This window comes from Akebia trifoliata, chromosome 8 (assembly GCF_017979445.1).
Source record: "Akebia trifoliata isolate Shusen 1 chromosome 8, ASM1797944v1, whole genome shotgun sequence".
NCBI lineage: Eukaryota > Viridiplantae > Streptophyta > Magnoliopsida > Ranunculales > Lardizabalaceae > Akebia > Akebia trifoliata.
Genome location: NC_141382.1, coordinates 37,043,693 through 37,064,100, shown reverse-complemented (window position 1 = coordinate 37,064,100; position 20,408 = coordinate 37,043,693). Strand labels below are relative to the sequence as shown.

Below are 20,408 nucleotides of genomic sequence, written 5' to 3'. Positions count from 1 at the left end.
TGTTTTGTTCTTTTGTTGTTTAATCTGTTATTGTTGCCCCCTCTTTCGTACAGTTGGGTGGTCGCCTTGGCGTCCTCTTTTTCAATAAAAATTTAACCTATCAAAAAGAGAGTAATATCTGCCATGGCACAGATGTTATGGAATCGTTCCTAGTGTAGTCCATTTTGCCCATACAATGCCACCAATATAATACGAACAATATGGAGAGTTTGGTTTTTATATCTTCTTCATTGGCGTTATCTTTATTTATTTAATATCTAGTTTAGATAAGTGTTGAGATCCAGGCTATATATAATTTGTAAAATTCTCCAAATGAGGTATTAGCCGATTAAATCAATGGAACAAAGAATTAATGGATGGTTTGTTGATAAAATGCAGAATACAGCATCATTTGAACCTTTCAAGCTCAATTTTTTTTCTTCAACATTCGAATCTTAAGGACAAGATTAGGTTTGTAGGGAGGTTGAAGGTGATGGATTTTGGTAAGAAGCCCAAAAATATAATTATACATTCTCCAAAAAATTTCAGATCTCTTTATGAACTTTTATTGAGTTTATTTCAATTAACCAAATTGAAGTCCTGTTGATAATTTCCCGAATCCAAACTTTGTTACTATGGTTCTTTCAAGTAGACCTTGTACTATCATGTTGCAATTTTAAGACACAAATAATGAAAAAAAATGATATATTATCATATAGGAATCTCGTTATAACACCCCTAAGAAATATTTTGTCACATTTTATGAGCCCATTGATTTTTTGTTTTTTGGATTGATAAGCTGGAGTTGAGGGGTCCCCTCCCAAAAAATACACAACTAACGAGTTTAATTACATGTGAGATCGTCCTCTAAAATACTCTAAAGCTCTCGAGGAATATTTTCACCATCCTCCATTACAAAAAAATTGTCAGCTATGATCCTAAGAAAGCTAAAAAATCAGCCATCATATTTGTTTCTCTCCAGAAGAATTCAAATCTACGTGTAGCAAAGCTTGTGTTCAATGTCTGTATCTCCTTGACATGTTCCAGATATTTCCATAATGGTTCCATCTTTCTTTATGCATTTAATCGAGCATAAAGAATATGAACGATAATTTGGGGGATAGATCAATATTTCGCATACATCAATGCCTCAGAGATTGCCTGCAATTCTATAGTTATTATGTTATTTTCATCTGAGTTTCACCATCCTGCAAACGAAAGAGAACCATTATGAATACGCCCCATAAATCCAAAACCTGCTCTCTCCATGGATCAAGAAGCATCTGTCTCAAAACCAAATCCCTCGTTGTTGCTTTTTCCTCTAACGAATCTCATATTCCTCTCTCCAACAGAAATATATCGTGGCACAAAAGGAAAGATGGAACATATGAGTATTGATTTTATGAGGTAATCGAACACGTCTAATTACCAGAAGTTCCTCATCAATATTTCCAATACCCATATGCCTTACAACAAATTTCAGCAAGCATTTGTTCCAATCCCAACTCGTGAATGCACATCCAAAAAACAGATGATCATTCGTCTCACATTTATTTAGGTATATTGTACAACGGGAGGCCCATTTGAAACCTCTTTTGTTCAGATTTTCAATCGTCGCAAGCTTATTTTGCATAGCAAGCCACGCTATAAAAGACATTCTCGGAACGCGATTTTTCCTCCAGTTGAGCTTCGACCCCTCTTCCAAATTACTTTCCCCTTCAATCAATGCCAAGTAAGCCGATTTCAAAGAAAACTTCCTATTAGCTGTTAGAGACCACATTATTATGTCCTCCATAAATACCCTTTGGAATTGGTTTACTCCTTATTAATTCATCCACAGCAGCCATATGTTCAGTATAAGAAGATTTCAAAGACCACCCATTGTCATTTAACAAAACCTGCAATTGTTTCCATCTATATGGCAATCAAATTGATTGATAATTCGATAACCATATTTAGACACTATGCTTTCTCCATCTAACCATGGATCTCTCCACATCAGAAATTTTCCTCCATTACCCACTACCATACGGATAAATTTCCTTGCAAAATCTCTTACTTTCAAAATTCCTCTCCAAGCCCTACAAGCATAATTCGGTGGGGGTACAACTCCATATATCTCCATTTGCCACATACCGTTTCTTTAGCCAATGTGCCAAAAAAATTTCATTTTCTACCGTTCTCCAAAAAAGTTTAGTCAAGCCAATCTTATTGCAGTCCCAAAGGGATCGAATCCCTAAGCCACCCTTCTCCAAAAGTCTACAGACCTTGCTCCAGCTTACCAAATGGATATTACGTTCAAGGGAAGTACCACTCCAAAAAAAGTTATTCAATAGGTTTTTTATTATTTCAAGACACTCACCTAAATATTGAAGGAAGCTGACGAATAAATTTGGAAACTCAAAGGGAGAAATTTGATAAACTCTAATCTTCCTACATAAGATAGCAAACTTGCTTTCCATCCTTCAATTCATTTAGACACTCAATTAAAGGTTGACAAAGGGCATGGGTTGGACGAGAAGTAAACAAAAGGAGACCCAAGTATCAAATAGGTGAAGATCCTCTCATGAAGCCAAGGATTTCCAAAAGATTTGTGTTGGAGTGACCTCAAGCTAGAACCTCATATTGCACTTATTGACGTGAAAGTGGATAGGAACCATACATGCTTTTTCACTCGTATCTCGATGAAAAGCATCTATGGTTCCCATGCACTTTCACGTCAAGAAGTGCGATATGAGGCTCCAGACTGAGGTCACTTCAGCATTATTCTTTCCAAAATATTCTCTTGATTTTTACAGGTGTCACTAAAAAACACAAGGCTTTTATCCTTATTGACTTAGAGTCCAGAAATAGAATGAAACAAATCTGACACTTCTCAAAAGGAACGAATTGAAGAAGATACATTTTGGGAGAAAAGCAACACATCATCTGCAAAAACCAGATGGGACTCTCCTTGAACACCAAAGATACTTGGAATGAGAATAGAATTTTAATTGACTCTTTGAAGGATTAAACATGAAAATGCTTCCATGATTGAAGTGAAAAGGTAGGAGGATAGAGGATCTCCTTGTCTAAGTCCACGTTAACTATTACAAAACCCATGAGAAGGTCCATTGATTAATAAAGAGATACGCACTCCATAACCAAATTAACCTAGGTTAAAGGACATCCTAATTGAATCAAAACGGATTTTAAGAAGAACAAATTGACATAGTCATAAGCTTTTCTTAAATCTATTTTTGCACAAATAGACACAGAAGAACTTGAGAGGTGAAAATTATGTACCATCTCATGAGCAAGGATAATATTGTCTTGAATTTTTCAACCCTTAATAAAAGTTGTTTGGTAAGTAGAGACCAAAGAAGGGAGACAAAGAGCTAATCTATTTGCTAGAATATTTAAACGATTTTTTATAAAAAATTGTGAAGTGCAATTGGACGGAATTTTTCTAATCTCTTGGCATTATCTTCCTTAGGGATTAAACGAATCAGAGTGGCATTGACTTCTTTCAACAACTTCCCATGGCTAAAGAAATTTACAACAATATCACAAACATCGCTACCAACTATATCCCAATAGGTAGTGAAAAATTCCATACCAAACTCATCTAGTCCGAACGCTTTATTCTTAAGATAGTTAAAATTAAAATACTACAAATTTTATCTCCTCCTTACTAACAAGATGTGATAACATATGTATGTGATCCTTCGAGAATTTGGAAAGAACATGAATTTGCATACTTACAATTGGCCCTAGATTCTTAAAAATCTCCGAGTAGAAATGTTCAACCCAATTTCCTATACTCTCTGCATCTGTAAGGGTAATACCTTCATCTGTCTCCAATTCCATGATTCCGTTCCTTAGAATGTTTGAAGAAACAGAGCTATAGAAAAACCTGGAATTTCTATCACCCTCTTGTTACCACTATATACGAGATTTATGTCCATAAAACTTGTCGTCAATGTCTAACTCAGTGTTGTAGTTGTAGTCTTTTAGTGCACTTGGTTCTTTGTTTTGAAGGTTTGAGTCCAATGGATTTTTCTAAATTTTATTTTGAATCTCAAAAAGAATTTTCCTTGATTGCTCTTTACGAGCATTAACATTCGCAAATATGTCTCTATTTCAGGATTGAAGCGCATTTTTCACTGCTCTACGTTTTCAAGTGACTCTAAACATTAGATTTCCATGAACATATATACCCAAGTGAATTCCACCATTTCCCTCACCCCTGTTGTCTTATCCACATATAATCATATTTAATTATGTTCCACCTCTAAGAGGGATCTTAAGACAAAAGGAGAACCAATTTTTTTCACATACACAATGCCACAGAATTACTCTAAAAAAAATAAAATGGTAATTTTGAGCTTCATATGTTCCATAAACGAAATATGTCTGGTAAAGCTTTTAAGTAGTAATGGATTCATTCTAGGCTTCTATCAAAAATGAAAACCAAAAAAATCAAAATTGCAAAAATGGGGGTTTATTTCAATTGTAACATCACTAGAATGTTGGCTTGAGTTGTCATGAGAGAGATTATGGGAGGAGCCTTGATTGTCAATTCCCTCATATAAGGGTCAACCTTTATTCTAGCCATAAAATTAGTATAGCCAAGAATAGATAGGATTCCCTTGCTATATATACAGATTCATTCTTTGTAAAGACATACGAAAGAAATATAGAAAAGATTTTTCCCTTGAATTCAGTCATGGTATCAGAGCATGTTCCGATCATGTGCCCTACCTTTTTTCCCTAACTCTAACTCACTTCATCTCTTCCACATGCAACCATGGCTGATCTCGACCAACCCAATGAACTCCAACCAACACCATTCTTACCAAGTTGACCACCAGAATGAACGACGTCTTGACCAAAGCTTCGGCCCCAACCTAGATCACCGACACTGCCACTGCTCTGATTGGCGTTAAGTTGGACGACACCAACTATGTTCTTTGGTCCCAAGTTGTTGAGATGTGCATCTCTGACAAGGAAAAGTTGGGATACATTAACAGTGACATCTACCAGCCTCCATAGACAGATTCATCATTTAAAAGTGGCGCACAGACAATGCCATTGTCAAGGGATGGTTGATCAATTCCATAGACCCATCACTAATTGGTAACTTTATTAGATTTCCGACTACGAAACTAGTATGGGATTCCATTACTACTACCTACTTTGATGAAAGTGATACCTCTCAAGTGTATGACCTCCAGCGGTGTGTGACTCGCCTGAAACAAGCGGGTGTTTCCCTTGAAAAATATTTTACTGACCTCTAGGGCCTATCGATTGAAATTGATTTTCGTCGCCCAAACCCAATGGAATGCGATGCTGATATCAAGCACTACAACTGCATGCTTCAAGAAGACCAAGTGTATGTCTTCATGGATGGCCTCGATGACTGGCTTGATAAAATTTGAGGTGGTATATTGTAGATGCACCCGTTTCCAATGATTGAACAAGTGTATGCTTATGTTCATTGGGAAGCTATCCAGCAAGTAGTTATGATCACCGGTGCCTCCACTGATACTCTGGGAATAGTTCTGGCCTCGAAAGGCTTCAAACCTAGACAAAACACTCCATCCTCTACCAGATCTCTCTCTCTAAGAAATGGGAAAGTCGGCATCTCTTCCGAGCCGCGAGCCTCCTCCGATGGAACCAAGTATTCCCATTGTGGTAATCTAAAACATACCCGTGAAAATTGCTTCAAACTACACGAGTATCCCAACTAGTGGAATGAACTTCAGGCCCGAAAATGCCGTGATGCTACTGGCTCTGATGGAGGAACGGGTTAGGCTGCGATGGCTATAGCAGAATCACGTCTCTCTCTCTCACCCCATGTCGAGACCTCTCAGGAGAATTTATCAATCATGGATCCAGGTAAATATAGCATTGCCCTTTGTAGTTCTTCTAGAGATGGTAATAGTAGTCCTTGGATACTTGACTCTGGAGCAATCGACTACATGACCTTCAACGTCACAGATTTCTCACAAACTTCCCAACCATGATGCACCTACATTACCAATGCCAATGGGGTTCTTTTTCTCCGGTCACAAGGGACGACATTGTAAAATTATCACCTGCTTTATCCTTAACTCATACTCTACTTGTTTCCTCTCTTCCCATAAGCTAATATATGTTAGCCAAGTTACCACAACCATGAACTGTGTTGTTGTCTTATATAACTCACCTTTTGTTTGCTTCATGATATTCTACCAAAGAGATCATTGGGCGTGGTACTAAGAGGGGGGATATTTGTCAGTAAGATACAGCATATATATTTAGCTAGAATTACTCTCTCTAGTTATAGCATGATTTTGTATTATGGCTGTAGACATCTGTCAATCAGATACAGCATATATATTTAGCCATAATTAGTCTCTCTAGTTATAGTATGATTTTGTATTATAGCTGTAGATATCTTGTAATTAGTAGGAAGATTATAGTTTCCTTATTTAGTCACTCCTTGATTTTTGTAATTGCTGACATTCAACCTTGTAATCAGCCCAACAGTTTCTATATAATATGAGGAACTCTCACAATGAGAGGCATTCAGTACAATTGACATGGTATCAGAGCATAAATCATCTAAATTAGGATTGTTCTAGGTTTCAATATTTTAGGGCAGAGAGTTTCTTTTTTGCTGGAAACTACTTTTTTTGTGGTGATTAGTGACTATCGGCAGATTCTTTAGAGATTGTGGAAATTTTGTGGTGGCTGTCGACAAGTTCTGTGCAGTCTGTGGCGGTTGTTTGGTGTTGTTTGGGTTGCTGACTGGTGATTTTGGGCTCTAAAGGTTGCTGTTTGGTGGACTTGGGCTTGCTGTCCAACAAATCTGGTGGGTTTTATGCTGGAGTACTGTTATTTGGTGCTGTTTGGGTTACTGATTGGTGATTTTGGGCTCTAAAGGTTGCTGTTTGGTGGACTTGGGCTTGCTGTCCAACAAATCTGGTGGGTTTGGGGCTGTTACTTCTTTATCAGGTTTACAATTTCTGATCCTAGTGGCTTCGGGTGTTTATTTTGATTTCAAGTTGGTGTTGTTGTTATATTGGTTTCATCATGTCTTCTAGTGAATCTTTCGGGGTCCGTTTTACTGGAAAAAATTATTCTACTTGGGAATTCCAGTTTCAATTGTTTGTTACGGGGAAAGAGTTGTGGGGCCATATCGACGGTAGTGATCCAGCCCCTACGGAGCCTAGGGAGCTGGCTAAGTGGACCGTCAAGGATGCACGTGTGATGTCTTGGATCTTGGGGTCTGTCGATCCTCTTATTGTGCTCAATCTGAAGCCTTATAAGACTGCGAAGACCATGTGGGAGTATTTGCTAAAGGTTTATCACCAAGATAATACCGCACGCCGTTTTCAATTGGAATATGAGATTGCTGGTTACACTCAAGGCAATCTCTCTATTCAGGAGTATTTTTCTGGTTTTCAAAATTTGTGGGGGAATTTTCTGATATGGTTTATGCGAAGGTACCTGCTGCATCTCTCTTTGCGGTTCAGGCTATTCATGAGCAGAGCAAGAGAGATCAATTCCTGATGAAATTGCGCCCTGAATTTGAGGTTACTCGCTCAAATTTAATGAACCATGATCCTCCACCATCCTTGGATGTTTGTTTTAGAGAATTACTTCGTGAGGAGCAGCGTCTTCTCACTCAAGTTACGTTCCAACATGATTCCAGAATCTCCAATCCAAATCCAGTAGCCTATGCAGCCTATGGGAAAGGGAAGGACATGCGCAAAGTCCAGTGTTTCAGCTGCAAGGAGTATGGTCATATTGCTGCCAACTGTGCAAAGAAGTCTTGCAACTACTGTAAGAAACATGGCCACTTTATCAAAGAATGTCCCACTCGACCTCAGAATCGTCAAGCTAACGCTTATCAAGCTGTAGTGAACACCTCATCTGCTCCAGAGATGTCCTTAGCCTCTTCTTCTGTAGCTGGCATCTATTCTTACTCCTGAAATGGTCCAGCAGATGATTGTGTCAGCCTTTTCTGCCTTAGGGCTCCAAGGTAATAGTAATACTTCGTCTAAATCTTGGCTTTTAGATTCTGCTGCATCCAATCATATGACCGGATCGTCTGATACACTTTGCAATGTTCGTCCATATCATGGTTCATTCCATATTCAGATAGCTAATGGGAGTCATTTAGCTATTAATAAAGTAGGAGATATTAATCCTTCTTTCAAAGATGTTTATGTGTCTCCTGGACTTTCTACTAGTCTTATTTCAGTTGGCCAATTAGTTGATAACAACTGTGATGTCCATTTCTCTCGTGATGGTTGTCTTGTGCAGGATCAGGTGTCGGGGAAGATACTCGTGAAGGGACCTAAAGTTGGCAGACTATTCCCATTGCACTTTTTAACTCCTAGTTATTTATCTTTAGCTTGTATGACAGTTAACACTCAAAGTGAAGTATGGCACAAACGTTTGGGTCATCCAAACTCTGTTGTTCTGTCTCATATGTTAAATTCTGGTTTATTAGGCAATAAAGCACAAGTTTCTAAAAATATGTCATTTGACTGTGCTGTATGCAAACTTGGTAAGAGTAAGACTCTTTTGTTCCCTCCTCATGGTAGTCGTGCTGCAAAATGCTTTGATATTGTGCATAGTGATGTATGGGGCATTTCTCCTGTAATTTCTCATGCTCGATATAAATATTTTGTAACATTCATAGATGATTTTAGTCGATATACTTGGGTCTATTTTCTTCGGTCCAAATCTGAGGTCTTGTCTATTTTTCGGACCTTTGTAGCATATATTGAGACCCAATTTTCTACAAGTATTAAGATTTTGAGGTCTGATTCTGGTGGAGAATACATGTCCCACGAGTTTCATGATTTCCTAAACCACAAAGGAATTGTTTCTCAGCGCTCTTGTCCGTATACCCCTCAGCAAAATGGTGTGGCAGAACGAAAGAACGGACATCTCTTGGACGTTGTTCGCACCTTATTGCTCGAGTCCTCTGTTCCTTCTAAATTCTGGGTTGAGGCATTATCTACTGCAGTTTACTTAATTAATAGACTGCCCTCTCAGGTCTTGAATTATGATTCTCCATATTATCGTTTGTATCATCAGCACCCTAGCTATTTTAATCTGCATACTTTTGGATGTGTTTGCTTTGTTCATTTACCTCCTCATGAACGTCACAAACTTTCTGCTCAGTCTGTTAAATGTGCCTTTATGGGTTATAGTATTTCCCACAAAGGTTATGTTTGCTATGATCCTTGTTCTAACAAATTTCGTATATCTCGTAATGTTATTTTTTTGAGAATCAATGTTTCTTTTCTACACATGTTGAGTCATTGCCTGAGATTAGTATTCTACCTTGTTTTGATGAATTGACTCCTTCCCCTGAACGTTTCAAACCTGGAATAGTGTATACTCGACGTCTACCAACTTTACCCCTTCCCGAGACTGACCCTTCATCTGAGACGGCTTCGACGACTTTTCCTGAGATTGACCCGCCATCTGAGAAAGTTTTGATAAGTTCTCCCGAGCCTGACATGCCTCCCTATCCTGCTCCTCGACGATCTGCCCGAGTATCACGTTCCCCTGATTGGTATGGTTTTAATGCTACTTTGACTTCTATTCCCATCCCTACATGCTTTTCTGAGGCTGTTAAACATGAATGTTGGCGGAAAGCGATGGATGAGGAACTTCGGGCTCTCCAAGACAATCATACATGGGACATGGTTCCTTGCCCCTCTAATGTTAAAACTATCGGTTGTAAATGGGTTTACTCGATTAAGCTCCGCTCTGATGGGACTTTGGACCGATATTAGGCACGATTAGTTGCCCTTGGGAATAAGCAAGAATATGGTGTAGACTATGATGAGACATTTGCTCCGGTGGCAAAGATGACTACAGTGCGTACAGTTATTTCTATTGCCGCTTCCCAAAGTTGGCCACTTCACCAGATGGACGTCAAAAATGCTTTACTTCATGGTGATCTCAAAGAAGATATTTACATGACTCCTCCTCCAGGCTTGTTTTCTTCTTCGTCTTCCACTGTGTGTAAGTTGAAGCGGTCTCTCTATGGCTTAAAACAAGCTCCCCGGGCATGGTTTGACAAGTTCAGGTCTACTCTGCTTCAGTTCTCCTTTGTCCAAAGCCAATATGACTCCTCTTTGTTTCTTTGCAAGACACCGACTGGTCTCGTTCTTTTACTTGTGTATGTGGATGATATTGTCATTACTGGCAGTGACTCTACCTTGATTACCCACCTCCAACAGCATCTTCAGGCTTCTTTTCATATGAAGGATCTTGGTCCTCTTACGTATTTTTTGGGGTTGGAAGTGCACACTGATTCTTCGGGTATATTCTTGAATCAACACAATATACCCAAGATTTGATTAGCCTGGCTGGTCTTCAGGATTCTTCTTCGGTGGATACTCCTATGGAAGTCAATGTGAAATATCGTAGTGAGGAGGGCAATCTTCTTTCTGATCCTACTATGTTTCGACAAATGGTAGGCAGCTTGAACTATCTGACTATTACTGGCCTGATATTCCTTCGCTGTACAGCAAGTTAGCCAGTTTATGCAAACTCCACGTCATCTACATTTAGCTGCTGTGCGTCGTATCATTCGATATCTTCGAGGGTCACCTGGTCGTGGATTGTTCTTTCCAACTCGCTTTTCTCTTCGCCTTGTTGCTTATAGTGATGCAGATTGGGCCGGATGTCCTGATACTCGGCGGTCTGTCACGGGTTGGTGCATGTTCCTTGGTGATTCTTTAATCTCTTGGAAAAGTAAGAAACAAGCTCGCGTTTCTAAATCTTCTACTGAATCTGAATACTGTGCAATGTCTGCTGCTTGTTCTGAGATTGTCTGGCTTCGTGGGCTTCTGGCTGAGCTTGGTTTTTCTCAATCTGATCCTACTCCTCTTCATGCTGATAACACGAGTGCTATTCAGATAGCTGCTAATCCCGTTTACCATGAGCGTACGAAGCATATTGAGGTGGATTGTCATTCTATTCGAGAAGCCTTGGACACTCGTGTTATTTCTCTTCCTCATGTTTCCACTAATCTCCAGATAGCTGATGTATTTACAAAGGCCATGACACGACAACGCCATCAGTTCCTTGTGAGCAAATTGATGCTTCTTGATTGCCCAACATCAATTTGAGGGGGGATGTCAGTAAGATACAGCATATATATTTAGCTAGAATTACTCTCTCTAGTTATAGCATGATTTTGTATTATGGCTGTAGACATCTGTCAATCAGATACAGCATATATATTTAGCCATAATTAGTCTCTCTAGTTATAGTATGATTTTGTATTATAGCTGTAGATATCTTGTAATTAGTAGGAAGATTATAGTTTCCTTATTTAGTCACTCCTTGATTTTTGTAATTGCTGACATTCAGCCTTGTAATCAGCCCAACAGTTTCTATATAATATGAGGAACTCTCACAATGAGAGGCATTCAGTACAATTGACATATATTACGTGAAGGATTTCAATATGGGCCACACATCACATGCATCATCCAATTGACAACAAAGAGGACAAATTTGGCTTTGGCATCGTCTGTTAGGACATCCGTCCTTTGGTTATATGAGGCATGTTTCGTGGTCTATTTTCCAATATGTCAATATTTGACTTCAAATGTGAAACTTGCATTCTTTCTCAAAGTCATAAAACTACCTATCCTTTGAGTATGAATAAAAGTAATGTTCTTTTTGCTTTAATTCACTCCGATGTATGGGGTCCTCCCCCAGTTTCTATAATATTTGTATCCACTAGTTTGTGATATTTGTAGATAATTGTACTCATATAACTTGGCTCTAATTGCTGAAACATAAAAATGAAGTACTAAATATGTTTCAGTCTTTCTAAGATTCAGATTCTTAGATCAGATAAAGGTGGTGAATATGTGAACCATCACTTTCATGCTTATTTCCAAAGTCATGGACTTATTCATGAAACCTCCTGCCCATAGACTCCTCAGTAGAGTGGTGTGGCTGAGAGAAAAAACTGTCATATTCTTGAAACTGCTCGGGCTCTATTACTTGGAGCTCATGTGCCCAGTAGACATTGGGCCAATGTCGTTGCCACAACTGTGCATCTCCTCAATCGGATGCCCTCCAAAGTCTTGAACTTTAAGACTCCACTACAGACTTTTTCAACCTATGTTCCCTTACCTACAATGTTAATAATTCTTCCCCAATTTTTGGTTGTGTCACATTTGTCCACCTTTATAAGAAACGGCGCATGAAAATTGATCATTGTGCTATCCGATGTCTTTTCTTGGGTATGTCTTACATAAAAAGGGATATCGATGCTATGATCCAGCCACCAAACGCACCTATGTAACTATGGATATCACTTTTCTGGAGTCTGACGCATTCTTCTCTTCCTTAGTACCCAATTCTCCTCGTTAGGGGGAGATTAGTGATGAAGAACCGAATTAGTTAAGATTTGACTAGTCGAGATTTAATGACACCGAAATCCTAATCAACGAGGAAGAACCAAATACATGACTAGGTGTATCTTCAAAGTTGATATAGTTCCCAGAGAAGTATCAACACCACTTGAAGCTGAAATAGGAACCCCCCATTCCTCAATATCTGAAGATCCATCTCCTAAGAACATCCCTAAGGTAAACTCTCCTATTATACCTCCAAACTCTAATGATATGGATATCCCTGTTGGATATACTTTACCTTTTTGGCATAATTGTGGCAAACCACCAAATAGATATTCTCCAGCTATTGGAGAGAAAGAAAGATCAAAGTATCAAATTGCCAAATATGTGTCCACAAAAAGGTTCATGGACCACTCAAGACATTCGTGCATGAACTTTCCTCATGTCGTGTTCCTACCAATGTTCATAAAGCCCTGACATATCATAAATGGACTCAAACTATGAAGGAAGAAATGGAGGCACTGTTGAAAAATGAAACATGGACTCTTGTTCCTTACCCAAAGAAGATGGTGGGGTGTAAATGGGTGTTCTCCATCAAACACAAAGCGAATGGTTCAATCGATCAATACAAAGCAAGGCTAGTAATAAAGGGCTACACGTAAACATACGGCGTAAACTATCAGGAGACCTTATCGCCAGTGGCTAAATTGAACACGGTTAGAGTATTGTTGTCCCTCGCAATGAATCTCAATTGGCCACTGCACCAGTTTGATGTAAAGAATGCCTTCCTCCATGGTTATTTTGAGGAGGAAGTCTATATGGATGTTCCACAAGGCTACACTGTGAATTTTGTGGCTGAGGTGGTGTGTAAATTACAACGAGCATTGTATGGATTAAAACAATCACCTAAAGCATGGTTCAAGCGATTCAGCTTGGCAATGAAGAAATATGGTTACAAAAAGAGCAACTCAGACCATACAATATTCTTAAAGCATCAACTGGGTAAGGTCACAACTTTAATAATCTCTATAGATGACATGATTATTATAGGTGACGATCCAAAAGAAATATCAAGACTACAAAAGCATTTGGCGATTGAATTTGAAATAAAGAATTTGGGAGGACTTAAATATTTTATGGGAATTGAGGTTGTTAGATCGAAGCAAGGTATATTTTTTCTCAACGAAAATATATCCTACACTTATTATCAGAGATGGGACTACTAGAGTGTAAGCCTACAGACACACCAATTGTCCAAAACCACAAACTTAGAGAATACCCAGGCCAAATCCAACAAATAAGGAGAAATACCAAATATTAGTTGGACAGCTTATTTATCTCTCACATACTCGCCCAAATATTGTTTATGCTATGAGCATATAAGTCAAATCATGCATTGTCCGAGTGAGGATCACATAGATGTGATGATTAGAATTCTTCGATACATAAAGTCATCTCCGAGAAAATGACTCATATTCTCAAAAAATGATCATCTCAGAGTTGAGGGCTATACAGATGCAGATTGGGCAGGAAATATATCAGACATAAAATCCACCTCAAAGTATTTCATGTTTGTTGGCGGGAACCTAGTTACATGGAGAAGTAAGAAGCAGAATGGGGAGGCTTTGTCAAGTGTTGAAACTGAATTTCAAGGGATGGCTAAGGTCTTTATGAGCTTCTCTGGCTTAAAAGACTGTTAACAAAAATTGGTTTTGCGCCAAACTATAAGATAGACCTATTCTATGACAACAAGGCCACCATTGATATTTCACTTAACCTTGTCGAATATGATTGAACCAAACATGTGGAGGTGGATCGACATTTCATCAAACAAAATCTTGAGACTAAGATAAATCGGTTTCCTTTTATTAAATTCAAGAACCGGTTGGCAAACGTACTTACAAAAGTTGAATGCAATAAGAACTACAACTCACTTGACAAGTTGGACATCAGAGACCTATATGCAACAACTTGAGGGGGAGTGTTGGCATGAGTTGTAATGATAGAGATTATGGAAGGAGCCTTGATTGTCAATCCCCTCATATAAGGGTCAGCCTTTATTCTAGCCATAACATTAGTATAGTCAAGAATAGATAAGATTCTCTTGTTATATATACAGATTCATTCTTTGTAAAGACATACGAAAGAAATATAGAAAAGATTTTTTCCATGAATTCTATTATAGAATCCCTTAGCAACTCCAACTCTTTTTTGTTATGGCAACTCCAATCTCGGGACTGAGAATCTTTATGCATATGTAAAACAATTTTGTTCAATTGTTGTGTGTTAGCCAAGAGAACCTTACGAATTCTATGTTACCCTTAAAGTTGATTACTGTAATCCATTCGAGGTTGTTCTTTAAACATTCAAAGACAAGTGGCTTCCTCTTCATAGATTTAAAATAAGCCATTACAACATATCAATGATTATTGTCAAGCTTGCAATTATGAAAGTCACTAGTAACGGATGTAGAGTTTACCTAAAAGAACATAACCAAATGGCAGTACAATTATTTTAAAAAATAATACCTTGGACAACTTTGAATAATATTAAGACATATAAGAAAGAGAAATATTTTACTCAGAAGTGTCGGAAACTAAGAACTTGAGCAATGAAATAAACAGATCGATATCACCTCTAAAGACAAAAAGATCTACACATTTCATTTAACCAACAACCAATGTCTAAGGGAGATAATCACAGACAACTTAGTAAGCTAAACATTTTCGTAAAAGAAATTATGTGAAGCAAATTAGTGTAAACATAAGTAGAAAAAAAAAAGTCAGCAAAATCCTAGACAAGTGGTGGAAGTAGGGGTCATAGCCATACTAATACACCCTCAAACAATTAACTACTTTAGACTTGGATAACTTTGAAGCAAGCTCACGTAGTAATCCCAAATCCATTTGCAACTCCAAATTTTGTCAGACTCCGATATGTTGAATGCATAGTGTAGACACCCCATTTTTGCACTCGCTTAATTAATCAACTCGTCAACCCGATCGCAATGATTCCCAATGATGGATGTGTATTCCATTGCTCTATTTTGTTACCAGATGTGTTTCAGAAATCCGGATGAGGTATCTCGAACTAATAAAACCTTAGAAACCACGCTACGCTAGGAAAATACGACCCAGAAACATAGAAATCATCATCTTGCAGATCAAAAAGAAGCTTCACGATAAAAATCATTAAAAATTGACCAAATTATCAAAATACCCCTAACCTCAAAACAACCTTAGAGCCTACGTTACGCTTAGGAAAACTCTCTCAAACACATAAAATAATAAATCGAAACCAAATAAATCATTTCACCAATTTTAACAGAATTCGACAAAATTATGAAAATGCCCCTCATAAAGTTCACGACCATTTCACACAAAAAAATTTATAAATAACACAAACTAATATTTCCATTGAATTCCTTACGAAAAATCGATTCTAAAACATCCTAGAACATTAAAAATTGACTTAAAACGTGAAAAGTCCTCTCCGGGGGTAAAACGGTAATTTCATAATTTTTATAATTAAAAAATTCGAAATTAATAAATAAAACATTAAATAATTAAATTGAAACATTAATGAAATTAATTTAAAATTTTAAACCGAAGAAATCGATCAATCGGGTTTTCAAGTAAAATTATTGAGGGTTCGTGAGATATTTCTTTAAGGACCCCTCCATTTGGGGGTCCAAAGAATTAAAGATATTTTAGAGGGGGGTTCTCCAAAAATTAAAAGTAAATCAAGCAATACTGAAGTCAAGGTATTAAAGTCAATCAAGTGAGATTAAAGTCAAAATTAAAGTCAATTAAGCAAGACTGAAGTCAAGATATTAAAAGTCAATCAATTAAGACTAAAGTCAAAACATTAAAAGTCAATCAAATAAGACCAAAAGTCATAATGGAGTTCTAATTAAATAATAACTCAATCTAATAGAGTTCTAACTTAAAAATAATTCTATCTAAAACAATTATAATTAAAACACAATTCTACCTAAAACAAGTCTAACTAAAACACAATTCTAATTAAAAGAACTCTAATTAAATACTAACTCTATCAAAATCAACCCCTAAAAAAATCTATAAATAGAGGTGCTCACACCCTATTTTCGTATCAAATCATAAACCCTAAGAGAAGTAGGTCTAGAATCCCCCCTAGCCTCCCATAAACCCTATTTTTGGAGTCCCAACTCCTTACCTAACATCTCTCCTTCGATTTTAGCATAAGAAACGCCTAAAAGCCTTCTAAAAACATCCCAAAATCCGCAACAAACTTGAAGAGTTCAGATCCAAAAATAAGGACATACCTTGCCTCAGAGATCCGAAATTAAATTCGGAGACAGAACGAAGCAAGGGAGTACAGTACAAGGAGCTATTTTTGTCAGATCTGAGGGAACAAAATCCTTGCTATTGGAAAGGTATAAAATTTTTTATTTTTATCTAGGTTTTTAGCAATGTGATTTATTTGGGAAGTTAGTAGAGACCGGCTTTGGCCGGGCGGGGTTGGTGCCTAACACCTTCCAACCCCGTAATGTGATCCCCGGACTCTTTTTCTCTTTCGTAGATTAGTTTGTCTTTTTTAGAGTCAGTTTGGTTCCTAGACCTTAACAACTAGGTGGCGACTCCCAAACCTCAAGGGTCAAAAGCGGATCCGCGTACCCCGCGGATCGAGGGCGCTTTCACATAGTCTTTGGGACAGTTTGATTGCCAACAAAAAAGTTAGCATAATAAGAGATCTATTCAAGCTAACGTAATGAAAAATTGAAAAGAAAATTCACCTTAAAAGACCTTCCGACTATGGAAAGATGTCGAAGAGCGTGACCTAGATAGCACAATACCTTGTTCTTCACATTACTACCTTCTCAACGTCGAATGAAGTCATTAATACGACTATCTCAACGAAAAATTATAGCATTTTGCACATTTGTAAGTCCCTTTAGAGTGAGTATTGTTATTTTGTAGTAATAGTGTAGATACTGGAGATTTGGTACTCTTAATTTTACACAAGAACAATATTTCAGAGACAGATGTTCAAGTCTGGTATTAGGACTAGAAATGTCAATTTTCTGGAAACATTTGCATTTTTTAATTTTGAAAATAAGGGATTTGATCAGATTGTTAGAGAAGCTCACATATTTTAGAGAAACGATTTCAATGGATGTAAAATGATAAAAAGTGCGAAAGAGCTTGAAGAGGCAACTCAATTTCAAAATCCTTAGTATTTCAACACCAAATAAACAACTAGGTAATTCATAGCGGGGTGACCATACAAAGCTATAGAATCTCAGTTTGTGTTTGACCTCATCGAAGACCTAGAAAATTATCAATTACCTGTCGACCCTATCTTACTTCATCGAATAACTTACGTTGAAACTGCCTTGAAAATATCAAAGACCCCAATGATCTTGTCCTTATATTAGGGGCAATGACGTTATTCCCTACTGGCTGTCTACTAGAAAATTTCACAATGCCAGATATGGATAAGTTTGACAGAATTGGATGCCCTAGGACTCACTTGAAAGTATATGTCAACATCATGCAATCTCAGGTCTAAGTGAAGAACAGATGACTCAACTTTTTCTAAGAACTCTTACAGGACCTGCCTTACGCTGATTAATGTCACTGTACTCATCTCATGTAAGAACCTGACACAAATAAATGAAGGAGTTTATAGGGTGATATTCATTCAACATAAACCTTAAAATCACAAGAAGAGATTTACAAACAATCAAACAGAAGTTTGGGGAAACTTTCATTGAGTTCATTGCTTGATGGAGAACTAAAGTTGCTCAATTCTAGGATCAACTCAAAAAAAAAGAATAAGTCAAAATCATCCTCAGGAATCTCACTTCAACTTATGTCAAGTATTTGATGTCTCAATACCTTTCCATTTTTAATCATTTCTTGAGACTGTAAATCAAGTTGAGGATGCCTACTCTTTAGGTCTTTTTGATAACTTGTTTGAGTCAAAACCCAAAAGTTTCGAATACAGTGTCAATTCTTTACAAGTAGCCAACACCTCTTTCTTACTAGCTCCTTAAGCCACTCAATCCTTACAAGCCAATCCTAGGAGATAATTCATCAATCTTGGAATGTCCCTTAGTATTATCTTTCAAAAATTGATGACACCATTGCAACCTAAGTATTTGTTTAATCATCTTCCTCCAAACTTGGATAATGGACAATTCTGTAAATTTCATTAAATGTCTGGTTATGTTCTTAACAAGTATATTACTCTCCACAATACTATTCAAAACCTGATTGACCAAGGAAAGGTTACCATCCCTGCTCCTACCGCACCTAATGTTAAAACTAATCATTTACCTACCTTTCAAACTCAACCTCCACCCCCTTTGAACTTGATATCCCTATCCAACCCGAGTCAGTTAACCTAATTTCTTTCATTTACTCAGTCGGTCCTAACAGTACATCATTATTATGTCAAGATGAGCATATATACCCTAAGACAATGATGGAATTGAAGAACAGAGAGATTAGTGAAGCAACGGATTGTTTAGCATTTAACAGGCTCAAATTAGAATATGAAGAGATAGTGAAAGTAGACAAATTCAAGTCACCCATTGAAAATATCCAAAATGGCATAGACCCTAGCATTGTGTCCTTCTATTTAAAATGATGTCTTCACTTTGAGTTTTTTTAGCTTCAATTGGTTAGTCTTCAAATTCAATTAGTCATTTTAGTTATGTTAAGATTTATTAATTTGCAAGCTTTAGTCAAGTTTGTCAATTTATGTCTTTTTAATTCTCAATGAAATAAATAAACTTTTGATTATCATGCGTGCAATAATGATGTGAACATAAAATCTAACATGGGAAAAGACTTTGAGCTTATTGATCAAACTTGATAAATATTGAAATTAAATAGTAGACTCAAAAAGTACATATTGGTATTATATTATCCTCAAGAGAACATGAAAGAATAATAAACGTATTTAAGAAATTCATAAGTATTCCACATGGACTTATAAGGATATGTTGAGTATGAACACTACATTACCTTTCATCAGAGCAAATTGCACCAAAATAGATTAAGACTTAAAGTTGATGGTAAACTTCAAATTCAAAGATTATCAAAAATAATGTAATTGAAGCCATCGACATAGATGCTAAGACTCACAAGAATGAGCTACTATGTTTTTTACTCGAGATATGAGAGTTCTCATTCGCGAAAGAATAAAAGATTTTCTTAAAGTTCTGAAAAAGTTGAATAGTCAAATACAAAGAACTCAATCATATGTAATTTCACATAAGATAATTGAAAGCCACCTATTCTCAAAAGAAAACCCTACTCGATAGAGCAATCAAGACATCGAGTTCCTAGAATCTTAACCAAATCAAGTAGCATTTCACTAAAGAATGCCTTCTTTAGTCAAACAATTCTCTTATCTTACAAATTAAAAGGTAACCTTCTTTAGCTTCTCGTAGCTTCTAAAAAATCAATAGTCTCGTCTTTCTAAATCATACCAACCAACCTCAGGAGGGAAGTTTTTATATGAACTACATTTTGACCTGATCCCAAAAGAGAAAAAGATTTGGGGTACGTAGATAACCGAAGAAGTTAATTTAAGCTTGGAAAAAATGAAAATCAAAAAAATTGATAGAAAAGTTCAGCCTTATGTTTTTTCTTTCTAAATCATGTCATCGGCCCACCTATTAAGTCCTCCTGAATGCTAATTGACTCGGTTAAAATGTAAAGAACCAAAAAGTTGTCAAGTTGAATATTCGAGATCATCAAGAAAAAAGAGAAATCCGTTAAGTTGAAAATTCAAAAGGGCAACTTAGGTAGAAGTTAAGGCATAATCATAAAAAAAAAGGCATGCAAAGTTGAAAACTTGAAATTTTGACCTAGGCAAAATTCAAGGCATCCTTAGAAAAAGAAAAACAAAACCCACTAGGTTGAAAACCTGAAAAGATAACCTAGGAAAAAATTAGGGCACCAAAAAAAAATCCCACTAAGAAGAAAATTTTTAGAAGGAAGTTTACTAAGAAATGTAGAAAATTATTCAAGTCACAACATTCGTTTTCAGCCAAGAGCT

At 37.0% G+C, this 20,408-nt stretch overlaps 1 protein-coding gene across 1 annotated transcript; it reads left to right on the top strand.

Annotated features, from left to right (window-relative positions):
- Nucleotides 1-6,239: 6,239 nt before the first annotated feature.
- On the top strand, nt 6,240-7,940 carry LOC147396657 (uncharacterized). The gene is made up of 3 exons (XM_086450153.1): nt 6,240-6,817; nt 6,889-6,960; nt 7,050-7,940. The coding sequence occupies exon 3, from the start codon at nt 7,437-7,439 to the stop codon at nt 7,938-7,940; it is 504 nt and encodes a 167-aa protein (XP_086306279.1). The 5' UTR covers nt 6,240-6,817; nt 6,889-6,960; nt 7,050-7,436.
- Nucleotides 7,941-20,408: the final 12,468 nt, after the last annotated feature.